Source organism: Carassius carassius, chromosome 14 (assembly GCF_963082965.1).
Source record: "Carassius carassius chromosome 14, fCarCar2.1, whole genome shotgun sequence".
Classification (NCBI taxonomy): Eukaryota; Metazoa; Chordata; class Actinopteri; order Cypriniformes; family Cyprinidae; genus Carassius; species Carassius carassius.
The window spans coordinates 29,971,334-29,993,919 of NC_081768.1; the positions used below are offsets into that span (position 1 = coordinate 29,971,334).

At 39.6% G+C, this 22,586-nt stretch overlaps 1 protein-coding gene across 1 annotated transcript in view; it reads right to left on the reverse strand.

Annotated features, from left to right (window-relative positions):
* LOC132156634 (interferon gamma receptor 1-like) overlaps positions 1-15,828 on the reverse strand; it is a 49,476-nt gene extending 33,648 nt beyond the window's left edge. Inside the window, exon 1 of the mRNA XM_059565574.1 lies at positions 15,664-15,828. Within this exon, the coding sequence (XP_059421557.1) occupies positions 15,664-15,733 (70 nt within the window). The 5' untranslated portion in view covers positions 15,734-15,828. The remainder of the gene's footprint in view (positions 1-15,663) is intronic.
* Positions 15,829-22,586: the final 6,758 nt, after the last annotated feature.

Consider the following 22,586-nt stretch of genomic DNA (forward strand, 5'->3'; position numbering starts at 1 on the left):
CAGTTGCTTTGACGCAATGTATTTTGTTTAAAGCGCTATATAAATAAAGGTGACTTGACTTGACTTTAGAATGGTAAAAGCTTTTATATGTAGATGCACTGTTGTACTGGGTCCCGTTTATCCCGTTTTCTGTTTCTAAAACATTTGTGTATTTTACAAATACTGCATTTAATTCACTTCATTTGTGACAAAGTATGCAAACACCACGTGACAGCTCCATTTTCAACTCCGCCCCCGACTGCAAGCGGCTACTCTCGTTGATAGCCGTCTGTAGCCGAACTTCAAGTCGAACGCACCCACACTCATGGTATATGTGACAGTCTTGTGACATCTGCGTCGTCTCAAGTCGAACAAAATTTGTACTGCTTCATGTCAGATAGCGATCAGTTTGCGCAGTGCTGCTTGAAGTCAAACGCACCTAAGGACTAACAGGTGGAGATCAATTAGTGGATGATTTGATGACTGCCCTATCCTGATTGGCCCACTAGAGCAGTGGTTCTCAAACTTTTTAGTCAGCGACCCCTAAACTAACATCGAAGAGAACTCGCGACCCACTACCACAGAATACACAAACAATAAACTAAAAAAAGTTGTTTTAAATCCACATCCATTTCCTATGGAAGCTTGTTTCCACCACAGAATAAAAAATAAAAAAGGTAATTGTGACTTTATATCATTTATCGAGCGCAGCGTTATTTCAGTCAGGCCAAGGAGGCAAGGCTGTGAACAGCTAATGCGGTCAGCTGTCAAATCGCTCCAATCACCACCTCTCTCCTATTAGAAACGGGACATATATATACGTGGCTCTACTGCTCGGTAAGTATGCTCAACGGCTCGCAACTCTCCCTCCCTCCCCATTATAAGCATGAGCACACTACTGCGCACCTTCTGGCTGTCGTCTTGTTTGTTTCAGATCACTAAGGCTTCCAAAAATCTTAGCTGGCATGGACCTCACTGCTGAGAGACACCCATCTTCATAACCAGGCTACAGGATAGACGTCCCAGAAAAAGTCTGCTCGCACAAATAAGTAGAACCAAATGGAACCAGTACATCCATTGCCACACCGGATAATTCTCTGTATTCTTCTGTTACTGCGATCCAAAATTCAGGCAGTGTGGAACTGGAAAATAAAGTTTTTAATGTCCGATCACTGGACAGCTCCAGCAAAGCATCTTCCAGTTTTGTGGGGAGATTAGTCCTAGTTTCAGGGAATGGTTGCCATATCCAGTCATACAGTTCTAGTTGCGTCTCTTTTGGAAAAAACTTATGGAATTGTTCCAAAAGACTGTGGAGATGACCAGTGATGTTTGTTTTCAGGTTGCCGAGACTCAGTCCATTCCCCTCCAGATGTTCATCCAGCTCAGGAAACATCTCCACATTACCTTGTTCAACTCGCTCAGCCCATCTTTCCAGTTTTTTCCCAAATGCATAAATTTTCGCATTCATTGTCAAGATGTTTGTGTTTGGACCTTGTAATGAAAGATTACGCATGTTAAGCCTTTCGAATATACAGGCCAAATAAGCAAGTTTTATAAGAATTCAGATAGAATTCAGATTTAGATTCTTTCAGCAACTAGTGCACTTCCTCACGCAGGTCGTAAAGCCGGCCGAGTCCCTTCCCGCGTGATAACCACCGGACTTCGGTATGAAACAGGAGCACTTCGTGCTGCGAGCCCATCTCATTGCAAAGGATGGCTAGCAGTCTACTGGTTACTGGACGTGCACTCAAAAAAATTACTCTTTAAACTTACATGAGTCAATTATGGACAGTGGTTCCACACAACCAAATTGTGTTTTGATAACATTAATGGAATTTGTTGAATATATGCAAACTCCTTGTGTTGTGACAACACAACTGAATGAGGTAGAATCTATGTGAAATAGTAATGTCCAAACATATCAATTTATTCACTTTGCTTCAACTTAAACCGGTTAAGTTAACTGAACATGTTTTGGATTTATTACAATCTAGCCAATTTTGTTTCACTCTATCAACATAAGGAGGTTTGTTTCAAATTACTCATTTCAATTATGGACAGTGGTTCCACACAATTAGTTCTAGTTACTTTAACTAAATATTTTCTATTTAAAGTTACTCACTTCAACAAAGCATTTTTTGTGTGATTTGTCTTGTAATGAGTCAAAAGACAAGATGTCACAAATGATCAAAGTGTATTTGTTAAACAAGCAATAAATAATTACAGACAGTTACAGTAAATACAGTTTAAACCACATTACAGAATTACAAAAAAATTACACAAAATAGCAGAAATATCAAACTACTCATTTTCTAATTGGCATTCATGGGTAACCAATCAAAGCTTATTCCAGGAACAGGAACTGGCTCCAGAAATAACTTCTTCAGTACTCCAAATGTGTACCTGAGTTCAGGAGGGTTGCTCAAGTTCAGTCCATATATCAGTCCCAGAAACATTTTGCAGACTGTAAACTGCTATAGGTCCTGAAGAACTTTATCCTCTAAAACTCCAGCTTCTGCTAGGGTAAACCAAACATACTGCTAGGGTCTTCATTTGGATACTTCAGTTTCATTAGTCTGAAGATGAAAACAACAAAATTTTGCCTTTGTTTTTTCCCCCCTAAAATTACATGAAAAAAAGTCAGTCATTCATCTCCTTATGGGAAATACAGGCAAGCAGAAAATTGTACACACATCTGGACCCTGCACGGTAAGCAACAGAACTGGAATGTTCCCAGACCCAGAAACATAGTAAAGACATCAGTAAAACAGTCCATGTGACATCAGTGGTTCAACCATAATTTTACAAAGCTACAAGAATACTTTTTTGTGCAAACAAAACCAAAACAGCGACTTTATTCAACAATTCTTCTCCAAATCGCATCTTCCACCATTATCAACAGCACGTAAATAATTCATGCGCATGGTGCTGCTGACCTAGAACACGCATGCGCTGAGTCTTGATTACACGCAGAAGAAAGCAATGTTCATGCCTCTTGTTACTCTCCATAATGGCGGCATATGTGATTTGGAGAAGAATTGTTGAATAAAATCGCTATTTTTGTTTTATTTGCACTAAAACATATTATTGTAGCTTTGTAAAAGTGTGGTTGAAGCATTGATGTCACATGAACTGTTTTACTGATGTCCTTACTATGACTCTGGGAACATTTCAGTTGCATTGCAGCCTTTATGGAGGTTCAGAAATCTCTCGCATTTTCATAAAAATATTAGGGATGCACCGATTGACCCGCCATCAATCGGAAACCGGACTGTTTTTGCTTAAAATACGCGATTGGTAATCGGCCGGTCTTTGGCCTTTTTTTTCGGCCGATTTTTCCGGAAGTGCGTCCGCGTGCTCAGACTACATCTACATGAGGGTGAGTAATTAATAGGGCTGTCACTTTTGAGAAAAAAATCATTTTCGATTTTTAAGACATAAGTGTTCATTGAATCGATTGTAAAAATCGATTTTCCATATCAAAAAAAAAAAAAGACGTTTCCTTTTTCCACGTCAAATAACAGACGAACGTAAAGAGAGTGCTGGAAACGCACAAGGCAGCAATATTTCTTATTTATTGGCATGAAGTTTTGTGCAGAATAACAAACAGCAAAAAATATATGTGCAGAGCGGACGGCTGCCATGACAAAAAAAAAACATCAGTGCAGGCTTCAACCCTGCTGCATTTATGATTTAGGCAATTCAAAAATATCCAAGATTATTTTAAATAATGATTCAATCCATTTCAAACAACGGTTCAAAAAAATTAACTTTAAATGGACTTGAGAACAGGCCATGTGTCCAGAGCAGAGCGTTTTTTATTCACTATATGTCCAGCTGTTGAGAAGACGCGCTCCGACCGCACTGATGTCCCAGGGACACTCAGGTACAGATGCGCAATTCTCCACCACAGAAGCCGGTCACTGTCAGCTTGCTATATCATAACTCAGAATCTCCTGTAACTAGAAGCGCGAATGAGGCAAATTCGCGTCTACCGCGCTGCGAGACCTCCAGACGCTCTATTCGCGTTTGGTGTGAACGCAGCATAAGAGGTCGCTTTCGACGTCACTGGGTCTTATAGGCGCGTAAAATTGCTGGTATTTTTTGTCTAGCTTTCGCAACGCATACTGCACTTTCGGAATTCTTTATTTTCTTTTTCTGCTTGTTTGTGAGTTTTGTTACATCTATATTTTTAATTGTTTAATTATTTTAAAATGAATAGTGTACATATTTGGTTAAAATCAATTCCCTATTTTCATTTTCGAAACTTTTTTGGTTGGTCCGATCGATTTTCGAACTAAAAGTGACAGCCCTAGTAATTAATGACAGGTTTATTTTTGGGTGACCTAGCCAGTTAAACACACCTGAACCAGCTAATCAAGGTTCTTGGGAATTTTAAAACAATAAAGTATTACTAGAAGTTCCAGGCAGGTGAGTTAGAGCTAAACTCCACAAAACACTGTCTTTCCTAGAGTAGGTCTGGACACCCCTGCCTTGCATCAAAATGAATTGTTTTTGGGAGGCAAATTCATTCATAATCTGTCAGTTTATAGTAATACCACATATTTTGTATTTATTGTATTAATAAACCTAATCTTAATCTATCTGTCTTTTTTTGTCAATTTCCAGTGGCCAGTGAGAGAATAATGTTTTAATACGAGGTTGTGTTGAGTGCAGTTGTTCTTACCTGTGTAGTGGGCACCAAGAGGGTTTCAGTATTTGTCCAAGCACTCTTCTTCAGTATGCAAACATCTTCATAAGTTCTGTAGTGCGGATCCAGTTTGGCAAAGACTGTTGATTCTAATGGGCCTATGGTAATTCTGTATGTCTCAAAAATCTGCACAAATCTGTAAACACATGAAGTGCAATGTGTTACAAAAAAAAAAAAAAAACGGTTTAACAGCGAAAAACCAATTCAATTATCAAAATATTAAGTGATTTATTTGTGATTACATATCTGGAGCATTTGTATAATGTGAACAGCTCAGAGTAGTGTCCGGTTTAAAGTCATTGTATGACCACACCGCCATGTTCATAAACAAAGCTTCAAATACTTTCACTGTGCTGAACCAGGGCTCTCCAAACTCGGTCACATTACATGGTTAGACATTTATTTATTATTTAGCTTTTTGCAATTAGTTAAAATATACATATTCTAACAAATAAAGGGAATTACTTCCGCTTTTGAAAGCCATTATGTATTACTAGTATACAATTAATTTATACAAATAAATATATTTTGCACACAAAATGAGAAAAGAGAGAAACTCTTATTCGCCATTTGATTAGCTATAGGAGGAAGTAGCTGAATGGCAAATCATTCTGCCTCTTAACATCTCTTATTGTAAGCCATATGTATAATAAAAGTAAAGGTAAGTGATAGGACGTTTTATTTTTGGATAAACATTTTACTTATAAATACAATCTCTCTTAAAATACCTTATTGGGTTATGATATTTAAAACAGTTTGGTTTGATCTAGCGCAGAACTAAAACTTTAATGAAATATTTCCCACAATTATAAAACAAATGTATGATTAGCTAGCTCCACACTGGAGAGCTGCTTTATAACAGGAAATCAAGTTATAATTCTAGCGACACTGACTCTGTATTTTCATGTTTAATATTGAAACGCTATCAATTGCATAAGGACTGTTATATAAATAAACGTGACTGGACATTTCTTTACTGGAGTGGCTGGAGAACCTCAGAGTTCGTGCAAACATCCACATCGCTGTAATCAAATATGTTCTTAAGAGCTGCTTTTACATCGCGGTCAGTTTTTGTTGTGTTTATGCAGTTATTGAGAGCAAGGCGTGCAGTATATATTTACACATTCATCCAAGGTTCGGATCGGCTCGGTTTGCTCAAACTGACCAAGTAGGGCTGCTGTCTTGGAGAGTGTATTACAATCTTGCGCTACAGCGCCACACTGGTCAAACTGCATTATTGGAGGCTTTCACATTAGGCATACGAGATCAAACAACTAACGTTACTCAAAAACATTTGCCGACAATTTTTTTTTTATCGTCGACATTGTCGATAATGTCGACTAATTGTTTCAGCCCAAGTATATATATATATAACGTTATATATACTCAAGTCAATACCTTACAGAGAGTCGTGCGTTTTCACATCTCCGCTCAAAATCATCTATTAATGGTGCAGTAAACCGATTACACAATACTAGACTGCAAAACAAAAGCACCCCAAAACAGAAACTCTAAGAGAAATTAAAGACTCTGACTTAACACAAGAAAAACTTTAGATTTTCTTACCTGACTGGTACCTCTTGCTCTCCTTCGCACCGTCATCAAATGCGTTGGAAATCGTCACTTCCGTTTTTTTTTACATTTACGTTAGTTTAACGATTGATAATTAAGTAAAACTGACAATGAAACATTTTAAGTTGATTAAGCACAATACAATTGTGTTTTGGCGGAAAACTAAATATACTTGTGTTGTTTTAACAAAACATATCTGTGTAAAACGAACAGTGCCACAAATCCATTTTTTGAGTGTGATTTTATGTGATTTACAATTTTGATTGCACCTTTGAGAACACTGTTAAGCTCACTATCAATTGCTTTGCTAGAAAGAGACTCACGGTGAATTATGCAGTGCGTAAACTTAACATGAGAATGCTTGGAGACAAAAGGCAGATCTGAGATGTCTGGAGTGTGAAGATTTGGAGTGAGAGTACCTTCTGCTGAATTTACTAGTGTTTGTGTTTGTGTAGAAATTTGTTGAAGAATTTCTATTTGTCCTCTTGTGGGAAGATTTACTCAACCCAAACGTGAGTTATTTTATTTTGTTGTTGGAACCAAGATTTATTTTGGTTTATTTAGTTTTCTTTAGTTTTCTTGGGAAGCGGCAGGGAGGTTGTTGCCACTTATTTATACTTTTTGTCATGTTTAAGATCAGTTTGGGATCAGTTTTGTGCTGCACAAAAACTAAAAATGCCTGTGATAGTCTGTGATAAAAAGTAAAAATATCCAGTCCACAATTACTTGTATGTTGAAAATAAGAAAGAAAGCAGCCAAACAAACTAGCTGACGAGCCCTAAATTATACTAAATGTAATATATATATTTCCACCATTGTCTTTATTACTCCTTCTCATCCCTAGACTGGGGAGGTATGTAATAAATTGGGGGCTCGTCAGCTAGTTTGTTTGGCTGCTTTCTTTTGGTGGAGGACAAGATGTTAAGTATGGCTTTTGAGTTAGTTTCATTTACTCTTTGTCCAACTGTTGAGGTATTTGACAAGTGCTGTAAAGATGACTTGTAACAAGTAGCTGCCTTTTTAAAAAAAAATGTTATATATATATATATATATATATATTTCAGTTTCTAGACATGCGTCCAAGCTTATTATTATTATTATTGTTATTATTATTATTAAAGCTGAATTGCAAAAGGTTTTGGTAGAGCAAGGAATTTTACCTGATGAGTCTGAGGAGGGTGTGAGTGGAGCTAAGAACCATGTTATTGAGGGTTCTGACGTAAAGTCACTCCCTGTTCCTGAAATGAAACCAGGTGGGCTTCCATTGGCAGTTAAATTGAAAGAATTAGATCTGTTGGTTAAAAAGCAGTAATATGACAATCAGAAGTTGTGGGAGCTTGAATTATAGATTGATCGTGAATAGGAGCGTAGGCTGGCTGCTCCACAGCTCTTGCTCCCACAGCACCTAAAATGTTCATATGGTTATTCAAAAATGCCTGTGCAAAGTCTGTCAAAGTATTTCTGTATAATTGCCTCCCAGAAGTGTTAAACAACTGCATTCCCAAACAGCAGCATCCACCTCCAAAACAATAACATTTTGAAATACTTTATTTTTGACTTTCATGAGCTGTAAACTCTTAATCATCAAAATAAAATCTAAAACATTTGAAATGTTTTACTTTATATGTAATGAATCTTGAATAATTTTTGAAATGCATATATATATATTTAGATGCACCTGTGAATATATGAAGACTTCAAATGCAAAAGCGCCATCCCATATCTTTTAAAATTATTATTATTATTATTATTTTTCAGATTATTTATCCAGATCCATTTGAATATTGCTGCACAATAAAATGGTGAGTCTTCAAATGGAAATGCAAAAACAATAGCTGTTTTCAAACAGGTTTCTCTGATTATTCCCTCCCTCTTCCATTGGTCAGCCAAACAGATAATCCCACCCCAAACTCATGCTATTGGCTGAGCCAAAGCTGCTGTTGTCAGACCATTCAGAAGGCTCAAACAAATAGCACAATGTTTTAACAGCATGAAAAAAGCCACAATATTTACACATGCTTGGTAAAATCAAACAACAAATGGCTGTGATTTTTCTCTGTATGGTATTTAAAAGAAAAAAAGAAAAAAAAAGAACAGACATTTCACCCTAAAATATTTTAAGAAGTCAGGAAGGCATCACTATGTGGCATCTTTTTTGGAACCGTATATAATGTAACATGATACACTCGATTGCTTAAGTGCCTCATTGTGTAGGTGTACTGGGTATATTTTGATTGACATTTATGGCTTCACTAAGACTGCACTGAGCAAGAAGCAAGCTTTAAGACCTTGAGCTCAGCACAGGAGCTGTACTTATGGTAAAGGCCAACATATCCCATAAATCCATCCAAATGCTTCTCAACAAGATTAACGCATGCATCAATCCTTTGCAGAAATACAATTCCTCACACAAAGCCTGTTAGGGCATAAATGGGGGGTTATTTTGAAGACAGCACCCCCTTATTTCATTCCAAGGCCATATTTTTAACACCACTGAAACAGATTGACATCAACATTAATCATTATTATTTATTCATGTTTGGGCAATGAATAGGTTGTTGCCATTAAAGTGAAATAACTGAACTTAAATATATGAGCCTGGTAAAAATGCTCATTTTAGAAGAACATGTTAGGTGCTTGCAGGCTTTGCATTTGAAGTCTCATATATATGAACTTTGTTTTCAGTCAGCATCATGCTTTTGAACATTCATTAGTTTCAGCTGCATACTGTCAATCTCTTTATCACGTCTTTTGCTCACCTGTTAAAGTTCCACTCTTTCAGTTCTTGGTTATCTGGGCTTTTCTTTACTATGTGTTGTGGTGCTTTCTTCTATGTTGGATTTACCCTGTTTGGATTATTAAAGACTGCTTATGCCTGTACACACACTGTTGCTTTGTTTGATTATTGATTATGATTTCAACCAACACCTCCATGTAGTCTGTCAAACAAGGTTTAAGGCCACACTGATTTGCAGCTGTAACCACGTGTGATCACAGATCAGACCGAACTGTGGTTTTACTGTGATACAAGTGTGAAAATAAACCCAAAGGCTGCATACCACGTTCTAGAACCAATAATGTACTTTTAAATAAACAACTAAAACTCAAAAATAGACAAGAGGAAGGAAGTGAAAGTGCGAAAGAGAAATAAGAAAAGGTTTAACACGCAAACACAGAAAATCCAAAAAATCCAACTATTTAAACACGTATTAGAACTCTAGACCCAAACATCTGTTCATTAAAGAGACAAGGCAAACTGACACAAATGACTTCAACAGAGATAAGACATCTGCTAAAGTCAACCGTATTGAGTGGGACTCTAGCTGGAAGCCATGTGATGATCTGCCATTAGAGAAGAGAAATGAAGATCCTGCAGGCAGATGTCTTTGTTAAGATGTATGATATCTAACAGATCATTCTAAATTCAGAAACTTTACTGTACGAAACAATGTGATAACCAACAGATGATAAACAACTCTATTTATCTCTTGCAGACGTTAAAATGTTTAGCATGCTGATAGACTGCATTTTTTTTATTCTCTGTCTGAAGAGATTAAAAAAAATCACCTCATTAAGTCATGAACCAAAAAAAAGCAAATAAAAGAAAAAAAAATGTACCTCAAATGTTTTATTAGGCAGTTCACATAATATAAATAATAACAATAATAACAATAATAATAAAAACAGGAACAATATATAAGAACAGAGAGTAATTTAAGTGTAATTTAAGGACGTCACTTCCTGTTTGTTGTTGGCGTCTGTACTGCGTTTGAGCTCCGTCACTATATTCTTTTTATCGACTATTTTTAACTTAAAAATCAATTTTATACACCATCGTTTCCGTTTCCGTTTATATAACGTGTGAATATATCCTCTATTGTATTCTACAACAAAAACAATCAGAGCGCCTCGCTATCACTAGTTTTATTTTGATCTCCCGGGTCCGCTATTAGCTTATAGCCCGTTAGCATCAGCGGCGTGGTTGCAGCTAACTGCGCTTACATTGCTAATACTCTATTCACACACATTACCACTGCTGTACTCACTGTTACTTGCTTTAATGGCGGATGAATGTCTACCTTTGAGTGCAGGTGAGGACACGAGCTCGAAGCCGTGGAGAAGCAGATTCGCGACCTGGAGGTGAGGCAGGCCCAGCTGAGAGAGCGGAGAGCCGCGCTGGAATCATCCCGGGCTGACGCTCACAAGTCCGGGGTAAGTATACAGCGTGCTGTTAACAGTCCCACCACGTCTACTCCATGTGTTTCTCTGCACAGGCCCGGTGCACCCAGGATGCGATCTTCCCAGATGTCCTTCACTGCGACGCCAGGACACCACGGACCCTGGGTGCATCCAAAGCGGAGGACGCGAGCCGGGCCCCGGGCGACGACTTCTCCCCCTCCTGCCTTCGAGATCTCCATCCGGAACCGCTTCGCTCCCCTCCGCGAGACAGGACGCGACGCTGTGATCATCAGAGACTCCATCGTCCGACACGTCCGTGCTACGTTACCCGAAGGTAAAGTGCACACTCATTGTTTCCCTGGTGCTCGTGTTCTCCATGTTTCTGCGCAGATACCCGCGATCCTGAAGGCCGACGAGAGCCCCAGAGCGGTTGTGCTTCACGCCGGGGTTAACGACACCACGCTGCGGCATACGGAGACGCTAAAGAGGGACTTCAGCAGCCTGATCAAGACGGTTCGCAGCATGACACCCGCGGCGACGATCATCGTGTCAGGACCATTGCCCACGTATTGACGAGGACACGAAAAGTTCAGAAGACTTTTTGCGTTAAATGAATGGTTGTTGTCATGGTGTAAAGAACAGAAACTGCTATTTGTTAATAACTGGAATCTTTTCTGGGAGCGTCCTAGGCTGTTTCGCGCTGATGGCTTGCACCCCAGCAGAGTCGGAGCGGAGCTGCTCTCTGACAACATCTCCAGGACACTTTGCTCCATGTGACTAGTAAGACAATTCTCAAATAACTATTATGATGACTTTTGTTCCTCCCGCTTAAATGATAAAAGTACTTGCTCTGTAAAAACTATTAAGACTGTGTCTGTTCCCCGAATAGTGAGGTCAAAATATAAATATAATGTAGGATCTAGAAAAAATCTTATCGTAATTAAACCAGAAACATGTAAAGTAAATGAACAAAAACAATTTTTAAAGTTTGGGCTCATAAATATTAGATCACTCACACCCAAAGCAGTTATTGTAAATAAAATGATCACACATAATAGTTTTGATGTACTCTGCTTGACTGAAACCTGGCTAAAACCAAATGATTATTTTGGTCTAAATGAGTCGACTCCACCAAACTACTGTTATAAGCATGAGCCCCGTCAGATTGGTCGTGGCGGAGGTGTTGCAACAATATATAGTGATATTCTCAATGTTACCCAGAAAACAGGATACAGGTTTAACTCTTTTGAAATACTTCTGCTTAATGTTACACTGTCAGACATGCAAAAGAAGTCTAATGTATCTCTTGCTCTGGCTACTGTGTATTGACCACCAGGGCCGTATACAGAATTCCTAAAAGAATTTGCAGATTTCCTCTCAGACCTTCTGGTTACAGTTGATAAGGCGCTAATCATGGGAGATTTTAATATTCACGTTAATAATACAAATGATACATTAGGACTTGCGTTTACTGACCTAATAAACTCCTTTGGAGTCAAGCAAAATGTCACCGGGCCCACTCATGGTTTTAATCATACACTAGATTTAATTATATCACATGGAATCGATCTTACTGCTATAGATATCGTACCTCAAAGTGATGATATTACAGACCATTTCCTTGTATCGTGCATGCTGCGCGTATAACTGATATTAACTATATGTCTCAGCGTTACCATCTGGGCAGAACTATTGTTCCAGCCACCAAATAATGATTCGCAAACAACCTGCCTGATCTATCTCAACTGCTATTTGTACCCAAAAATACACATGAATTAAACGAAATGACTGGTAACATGGGCACTATTTTCTCTAATACATTAGAAACTGTTTTCCCCATCAAATTGAAAAAGGTTAGAGAAAAACGTACTGTGCCATGGTATAACAGTAATACTCACTCTCTCAAGAAAGAAACTCGTAGTCTTGAACGCAAATGGAGAAAAACTAACTTGGAAGTTTTTATAATTGCATGGAAAAACAGTATGTCCAGCTATAGACAGGCTCTAAAAACTGCTAGGGCAGAGCTTATCCACGAACTCATAGAAAATAACCAAAACAATCCAAGGTTTTTATTTAGCACAGTTACTAAATTAACAAATTACCAGACGCCACCTGATTCAAATATTCCACCAACGTTTAATAGTAATGACTTTATGAATTTCTTCACTGATAAAATAGATAACATTAGAAATACAATAGCGAATGTAGATTCAACAGCGTCTAACACTTCAGTTTCATCCATCGCACCCAAAGATAAACTGCAGTGCTTTACAAATATAGGACAGGAAGAGCTAAATAAACTTATCACTGTATCTAAACCAACAACATGTTTATAAGATCCTGTACCCACTAAATTACTGAAAGAGTTGTTACCTGTAGCCGAAGAATCGCTTCTCAATATCATTAACTCGTCGTTATCTTTAGGTCACGTCCCAAAACCATTCAAGCTGGCGGTTATCAAGCCTCTTATTAAGAAACCAAAACTAGATCCTAGTGTACTGGCAAATTATAGGCCTATTTCAAATCTTCCATTTATGTCTAAAATTTTAGAAAAAGTTGTGTCTGCTCAACTGAGCACCTTCCTGCATAAAAATGATCTGTATGAAGCATTTCATATGTATGAAGGCCCCATCATAGCACAGAAACTGCACTTGTTAAAATTACAAATGACCTGCTCCTTGCGTCAGATCAAGGCTGCATCTCATTTCTAGTCTTACTTGATCTTAGTGCTGCGTTCGACACCATAGATCATGACATACTCATAGATCGATTACAAAACTATACAGGTATTCAAGGGCAGGCTCTAAGATGGTTTAGATCCTACCTGTCCGATCGCTACCATTTTGTTTACTTAAATGGGGTGTCATCTCATTTATCATCAGTAAAATATGGAGTGCCACAAGGATCCGTCCTAGGTCCCCTTCTATTTTCAATATACATGTTGCCCCTTGGTAATATTATTAGAAAATACGGAATTAGCTTCCACTGTTATGCTGATGATACTCAGCTATATATCTCAACGAGACCAGATGAAACTTCCCAATTATCTAAGCTAACAGAGTGTGTTAAAAATGTTAAAGATTGGATGACAAATAATTTTCTTCAATTAAATTCAGATAAGACAGAGATATTAATTATTGGACCAAAAAACACTACACAGAATCTTGTAGATTACAACCTGCAACTAGACGGATGTACTGTTACTTCCTCTACAGTCAGAAATCTGGGTGTTATATTAGACAGCAATTTGTCTTTTGAAAATCATATTTCCAATGTTACAAAAACTGCATTCTTCCATCTTAGAAACATTGCCAAGCTACGAAACATGTTATCTGTTTCTGATGCAGAAAAGCTAGTTCATGCATTCATGACCTCTAGACTGGACTATTGTAATGCACTTCTAGGTGGTTGTCCTGCAACTTCAATAAACAAGCTACAGGTAGTCCAAAATGCAGCAGCTAGAGTCCTTACGAGGTCAAGAAAATATGATCATATTACCCCAATTTTACAGTCTCTGCACTGGCTACCTATTAAGTTCCGTCTCAGTTACAAATTATCATTACTTACCTATAAGGCCCCTAAATGGTTTAGCTCCTGCGTACCTAACTAGCCTTCTACCACGCTACAACCCATCACGCTCCCTAAGGTCACAAAACTCTGGACTTTTGGTAGTTCCTAGGATAGCAAAGTCCACTAAAGGAGGTAGAGCTTTTTCACATTTGGCTCCCAAACTCTGGAATAGCCTTCCTGATAATGTTCGGGGTTCAGACACACTCTCTCTGTTTAAATCTAGATTAAAAACGCATCTCTTTCACCAAGCATTTGAATAATGTATCTCTTAAATTGTGAGTGTAGTTGCATCTGATCAAATGTGCATTTTTATTCATTAGCTTGGGTTAAACTAATTTTACTTTGTTGGAACAGCAGCTATGCTAATGATGTCTCTATTTTGTTTCTATGTTTTGCCACGGGATTTACACAAGCTCCAGTCTGGATCCAGAACACCTGAGAAGAGATGATGCTGACCCTCAGAGGACCCCAGATGAGGCTAACCCTGAATCAACAACAGAACTAACAAATATTGCTACAAGTGTGACTGCATCATATAATAATTATTAATTAATAATATTAATAATGTTCATCGTCTAGCTGACTACGTCTTGTATTAATATTTTCTAAAAATCCTGTCAAACGTGCACAAACTGACAGTCACCAACCATAAGCTACTACTAAATATTGTAGTTGTTGCTTTGTAACGATTTGTATTGTAAAAAGCGCTATACAAATAAACTTGAATTGAATTGAATTGTATTGAAGTCATTTTGAGCAGTGGTTTGTTTCACAGAGCTGATGATCTCAGCGGCTCTGTAACATATCTCCCAGACAGTGTCTCATGATGCAGACAGCCTTCACTGACTTTTCCTGCCATAGTTTGTGTAAGATGAATGGTACGTCTCCAGGAATTTGGCTATTAAATACATTTTTCCTACAGAAGCACATATCCGAATTATATATTTTTTCTATTTGATACAATCATACCGGTGTGATTAGATCGTTCAGTGCTTCATATCATCAGCTGCTAAATTTAAATCTGCGTTTGCGCTTTGGCCTGCGCTGCAGAGACAGGCGCGTTTGTACAGCGCTGCAGTAGAACTCATCACACACGATTCTGTTGAGTCAGCGCTGAAATGCGTTTCGTTCACTTGCTCTCTGAATTATAAACAACAGAGTGCAGATATACATACGAAAGTAAGTAAGATGTTCATTTTGCAGTGTAAACAGCTTCAGTGATTCAAATGGGAGTTTTTAAGAGTGCCTGTATACTCCGGCTAGACTGAAGTGAAAAAGTTATTTGATAATGTAGAATGTTCTTTGCTCTTTGTAAAATGAAAATGTTATTAACTGACAATAGGCCTATTTTTATTCAATTCACATTAGATACAAAGTCAGTCGTATTAAAACTATTTTATGGCATGACACCCTTATCTGGTACTTAAGTAAATTATTTCCTTTAAATATATTTTTATATAATGTTTAAGACATTTCCTGATAAGTTATTGCGTTTGGAAATATCCTGTATAAAAATCTAATCAAATAAAACCATTAGCTTATATCTGTTATGCAGTGCTGCTGTGTCACATAAACACCCCCCCCCCCCCCAACCCCACCCACCCAGGATGTGCCATCGTTAGCACGAGAGGCTTCAGGAAAATAATACTCACCAAAACCAAAGACTCCTGGAAACAGTAACGCGTAAACGACACCGAACTGGACTACAGCATGCTTCGACATTGTCAGAAATGTGTTTTGTAACCCGTCACAGGGCGTTCCTGTTCTTGAGTGGGTTCTGTGTTCTCGTCTCTCGCGCACTTGCTTCTGGGGCCGATCTGACAGGGTTGCCAAATATTCCGCCTGACTTGGGGGCGGGACATATTGTAATCAATTAAAAGTACAAGTATCTGGTCAAAATCATACTTGAGTAAAAGTAAAAAAGTACAACTTTATGTACTAAAGTATTAAAAAAGTAGAAGTACTTTTTTCCGACATACAATACTGAGGAATGGTTTAAGGGAGAGAAAGAAAAAAATGCAATGGCACAGGTAAAACATGTATGTTTAGTTCAACAACACCAAATAAAACAACCCCCCCCCCCCCCCCCCCCGAATACAGGGAAATGGATTAAAAGGAAAGTCCATAATTTCCACCCTCATGCCATCCTATATGACTTGCATTTAACAGATGAACACAAACTAAGAGTTTTAGAAAAAAAAAAAAAAAAAACATTTCTCTTTATATAATGCAAGTGTATGGGACATCCAAAAATGACACTTCAAAAACTATACACAAAGAGAATATGACAGTAACTCATGCAACGCATGTTAATGAATCACTGTCTTCTTAAGTGACCGATAAATACAAATACCAATATTTTAATCTTGACTGTCATGTTCACTTTGTGTGGTTTCTGAAGTGATCCTGTCCCCTTGAAACATCTGGGATGACAGAGGTTCAGTAAATGTTGAGAGAATTGTCATTTTTGGGTGAACTATCCCTTTGAAGAGCAAGATGTGATGGAGAGGCTAGAAATATATTCCAGACAGAATACAAGAATGTGTTGAATTAATGAGGAGAGTCATAGAGTTAAAACATACAACGTTAAGGTTATTAAAGGCCACTTTATTTGTGTTGTCTATTCAACTTCACTGTCTAAAAGGACAATTAATCTTTTAAATGTTTATTTGGGGGCATTTAGAGTTTTTATCTTAGCAAATGTTGATAAATAATTATTTGTGACTAATTAGATTAATTAATGAGAAAAGCATGTAATTATTAAGATAAAAACAAATATTCACTGACAGTCCTTATTCCCACTTAATGATTCATATAATGACATATTGTAAATACAACTTATCCACCACCTGGTAAGAACAACACTAAACATGAATTACAATTAATTTAGCATATAATGTTTATTTAAACACTTTTTTGGAGGTTTGTATCATTTAATAAAAACATTTTAAAAAATCCCACATAAATATTAATTGTATTTAAATTCTCATCACTGATTTTATGTGCACTCAATTTTGTGCATTCAGCTAATATATTACATAGCTAATGGCTCTATCAAAACAGAACAAATAATGAATAAACTTTTTTGGGTGGGAAAACGCAACTTTGCTACCTCACTATGCTTCCTCAGATTTGATGATGAACTTTTGAAACCAGACATTTACCTGATGAAATACATAATTGAAGTAGAAATGCATGAAAACAATGATCATTAGTTCCTACGTCAGGGACACACGTTTGAGCTTCTGTTTACCTTCCTTTACAAATAAAAATATAATGTACTTTTCAAGACGAAATACAGCTGTAAGGAGTAAAAAGTACTGTTTTTTTTAAGAAATTTAATCAAGTGAAAGTACAAGTAGTCATTTTAAATTGTAGTAGAGTAAAGTACAAATCCCCCAAAATAATACTTAAGTACAGTAATCAAGTTAAATTACATTAATTAATTAAGTATTTTACACCTCTGGACAGTTGTCTGATTTTATTAATACAACTGACATTTGTTAATACTTTTCCTGCCACAGAGAGCAGGGATATCCCACGAATGTTTCCACAGATGGACTTGTCGCCCTTTTTCTTGTGGATAGTAACAATGTGAGAGTCTTTCCAGCCTTGTGGAACAGCTTTTTGTGCCCATATTATCTGGATAAGTTGGTGGAGATTTTCGGTGAGCAGATACCCATCTTTCTTTAGAGCCTCTGCAGGGATTCCATCAGGACCAGCAGACTTATTGTCCTTGAGACTTCGTACTGCTGCCAGGACTTCTGAGAATCTGGGAGGGTCATCTAGCTCATGCACAGGTGGGAGCTTTGGAAGGCGCTGCAGGACAGTGGGGTCAGTCGAATTCTATTGGTTAAGGAGGGTGTTAAAATGTTCAGCCAAACGCTCAAGAATTTCTTGTTTGTCCTTGTGCAGAATTGTGCCGTCTGCAGATCTGATAGGAGTGATTCTGCGTTTTTGGGGTCCATATAGTGATTTTATTGCATTGTAAAAAGCTTGAGAGTTGTTGGTGTCTGCATAACCTTTAATTTCATGGGCTTTCCTAAGCCACCAGTCATTCTCCATTATGCGAAGCCGTCGTTGCACCTCAGCACGGATCTTACTCCAGTGTGAGCGTAGAGAGGGAGATTGTGGATTGGAGAGGTGGGCAGAGAGGGCTTTACGCTTCTCCTCCAGAAGGTTGAGTTTTTCAAAGGAGCTGTTGTCAAACCAGTCCTGGTGACGTTTGGAGGTGAAACCAATTGTACCGGAAGCGGCTTGTTGTATAGCTGAGCTAAGGTTAGCCCATGTGCTTTCAGCTGTATTGCGTAGGGGATGAGTGATAGTGGAGGAAAGGTTATTAGCCAAGCAGCTACGGTACGATGCAGTGATGTCAGGAGATTTTAAAGCTAGACCGTTGAGCCGTCTTGAGGGTTGTTGCCTGGCGTGTTGAGGTCAGACCTTTAGGTGTATCTTGGATCTGATCAGCTGATGGTCTGTCCAGCACTCCGCCCCACGCATTGCTCGGGTGATGGAGATTTCATGTAGATCTTGTTGCCGGATTGTAATGTAGTCCAGTAAGTGCCAGTGTTTTGATCTGGGGTGCATCCATGATGCTTTGTATTTATTTTTCATTTGGAAAGTTGTGTTGGTTATGACCAGTTTATGCTCAGAGCAGAGGGAGAGGAGTCACAGGCCATTCCTATTCATGTTGCCTAAACCATGTTTCCCGATTACCCCAGGCCAGAGCATGTTGCTGGTGCCTACTCTGGCATTGAAGTCTCCCAAAAGCATAAGTTTATCAGTGTGAGGAACTTTGTGAAGAGCTCTGTCAAGAGACTCGTAAAAGCCGTCTTTGGTGCTTTCTTCAGCATCCAGAGTTGGTGCATAAGTTCTTATCAAGGTTGCATAGCGACCCTTCGCAAGGGGAATGTGCCAAGTCATCAGCCGCTCACTGATTCCCACACGAGACTCTGGGATGTTCTGCTTTTAATGGCAAAACCTACTCCATATAGACGGCGGGTATCTTCTGGAAGGCCCTTCCAAAAGAAGGTGTATCCTTGCCCGACTTCTATTAGCGAGTCCTCTCCTGCAAGTCAGGTCTCACTCAAAGCTGCAATGTCGATGTTGTATTTGTTAAGCTTGCTCGCAACCAGGGCAGTGCGCCTGCGGGGTCGGTCAGTTCCAATTTGCACATCAAGAAGTGTGCGTACGTTCCATGTAGCCAAAATTAATAGTTTCGATTTATCGCGTAATGGGATGCCTTGACGACAGCGGTGGGCCGCCCAGGAGTGTAGGGAACAGGCAATGTTTGGGTCACCTTTTCTAGACCCTCCCCCCGATTGGGGGTGAGCAGTGCGGACCCTGAAGAGTGCTGCTCAGTCACACAAGAAGCTACTGAAGGTGAACGCTGTTCCAACCCATCCACATATAGACCATCACGCTTGTGCCGCCTCCGTGCAGGGCTCATGCTAAAGGCTGCCAGTCTGATCTGAGACCTGTACGGTGAAGTGATAGCATATGCAGAGAGTAGATTAATGTGAAGAGAGAGGTGCGCAAACCCTATCTCCACAGCTTCACTCCAGAATCCAATATCCAGTGGCAGGAGATGAACTCAGTTGCAGGGGGCTGCCAGGTCTCTGTCTGTTGAGCCTGCCTCTCGCATGTCCCCAACACGGCCTTGTCTTGAGGAGACGAAATGCTCACGGAAGACTACCCACAGAGCAGTGGAGGCAGCAGTCTTAGTTGATGGCGGACTGTACTCGCCATGTCGAGGAGTATCATTGGCATAAATGGAGTTTTTGCAACGGATCTAGTGATGCCACTCAACTAGTCCCTCCATACCTGATAGACCTCCGCTGTTGGTCCACGACTACTTATTCGTCTGGGGACCACCACACGGAGCCCCCAGCTTATTTCGTAGCTTACCTTAATATCTGAAGGAATGTCCATTATCCGCCACCGATGGACGTGGTTGGTAGCAGTCAGCTCTGCCCCAACCATGTATAGCTTACCTAATTAACGTTCTGTGATAAATGAGTGTTTTCATTTACAATGAAACGTCTCAGGTTACGAATGTAACCATGGTTCCCTGAGTAGGGAACAAGACACTGCATCCTCTAGGGGTCGCTATGGGGAACACCTCGTTGTGAACCCGTGCCTGAAGCATACATTGAAAAAATACCAACTTGTTGACCGGCTACAGCCTCTGACATCACTACCAGCGCGACTATAAACAGGCACCGGGAGATCACGCTATTCACTTCTTCGTCTGAAGCTTGCGTCCAAAGCATGGCAGGGAGATAGAGGACGCAGTGTCTCATTCCCTACTCAGGGAACCATGGTTACATCCGTAACCTGAGACCAACTTTACCATTTCCACGGGAGTTGCCCCTGGGACGTTTAGATGTCTGTCTGTGACAGTACCCCTAACGGCCAAGGGCCTAAGCTACATACCCAATTTAATTGTTAGGGCCTCGGCCCGGGGTAGAGCTCAAGGCTTGGAATAAGGAGAGATTCCTTTAAAATGATACGGCTAAGAACCTAGCATTTTCTACCAAGTCTTGCCTGTCACACAGGGGCTACCTCTAGCTTACGCATAAGCTTGCTGAAAGAGCTGTTTCAACAGTTCTCTAGTAGCAACACCCTGTTTAGATAGGTATCCGAGGATACATAGGTGGAGTGGCGCCCAAGATGAACGGGGCTTTTACCAACTCAAGAAAGGGCACAAAGCAACCGCGCAAAGCCCTCACAATATATGATTTTAGAAAGAACGCAGAATACTAGTGTGCAAACTTACCACAGTGTGGATTTCAGAAAGTGTGCAAAGACTTCACATGGATTTTGAAATACTGTTCTAAGGAGGGGCTCTCATGTCAGCAGCTCATAGATGGAATGTTGCATCTCAAAACAGTATGATTGAGAGTCATCAACTCAATCTATGGAGACAATACTGGAGCACTCTGGGGAAAAAACAGAGAACTCAGTCTAATATGAGAGGAGAACTCCAAGCTCAGAGTAGCGCACCCATAGGCAACCCTTTATGGAAAAAGGGGAGTGCTGCTAAACTACCATGAGAATCGCCCCAAATAGCCCCTCATGTTGAGGGAAGCGATGCTTGAAGTGTATAAATAAATACACACTGGCTGAATGAAGCCCAAGGAACCAAGGTCTAATCATCTCAAGAAAAGGAAGCACGTAACCCTTACCGTACAGGATTTCAGAAAGTGCGCAGAGTCTTGCGTGCAAACTTACCACTTCACTTGCACAATGACCACCATGTGGTTTTGAGAAAGTACACAAAGCTTAGTGTGTACCTAAAGGTTCCTAAGCATCGCAGAGGCGCTGAATCGCACGGGAGAGGCAAGCTCAATTTTACAAACCTCAGGCGAGGGGAGCATCACCTGAGGCAGCATATAAAAGATGACTTCTGTAACTGCCACCTCCACTTGCGACAGCACTACTAAGCCATCCATCCATCCATAAAATTCCCTGCAGTGCTGTGCCAGGCCTGATGATCAAGGAGGCTCCCGCAGAAGCCTGTGATCTCAGTCACCTAATACCGGAACAGTCGGTGTATGAATGAATGAGTGAATGTGAGGCAACTTGTAAAGAGCTTTGGATGGCCATGGGGTCCGTTGAAAGCACTATATAAATGCAGTCCATTTACCATTTACCATTTACATGAAGCCATATATATATATATATATATATATATATATATATATATATATATATATATATATATATACAGTATCCCCTCATAGCCGCTTTCACATATCACCTCGATGTCGGCAGATTTACTCTAATGCCAAAACCGAGAGATGCGAGAGGAAAACGGCCTCTTTCTTTTTTTTTTGATATCGGTATGGAGATCATGCAGAAATGGAAGGCTCACCTGAGTTGGAGGGCTATGGTCAGAAAGAAAACACTCATCAAGGTTTTTTTTTTTTTATGGTCTTTACATCGTCCTCTTGTTAGAGCATTTTCGTAGCAAGTCCAACTTTGCCGTGGCGTGATCCATAACCTCTAACAGCTCTACATACGCAGGGCAGGAGAATTGAGAAGGCTCAGCCTCAGCTTCTTCACCATCCTCAAATATCTCCCGCTTTCCCTGGGTAAAAACCCAGCAGAGCACTAACCTCAGTATCAGATAGTGTTAAAGATATAACATCATCCTCCCGAGGCTCTCTCTTGTCTGCTGCCATTACGAGCACAAAAGGGAAAATCCCTCTTTAAAACATTCAAACAGATCCACCTGTGTTCTCACAAGCTCATTCTCCTCCATGCCAGCGGCAGGTCCTGAACCACGGGAAGCAGATGACTGCCTTTTTTTTGGAAGAGAGACGAACAAGAGCGGAGCTCGCTTCAAACAGAACTGTCAGTGAAGACGAAGAAGAGGATGAAGCGTTCTCCCGGTGCCTGTTTATAGTCGCGCCGGTAGTGATGTCAGAGGCTGTAGCCGGCCAACAAGTTGGTGTTTTTTCAATGTATGCTTAAGACACGGGTCACGACGAGGTGTTCCCCATAGCGACCCCTAGAGGATGCAGTTCAAAGTTCCCTTGAAAGGGAACTAGTGAATTATTCATTCATAATT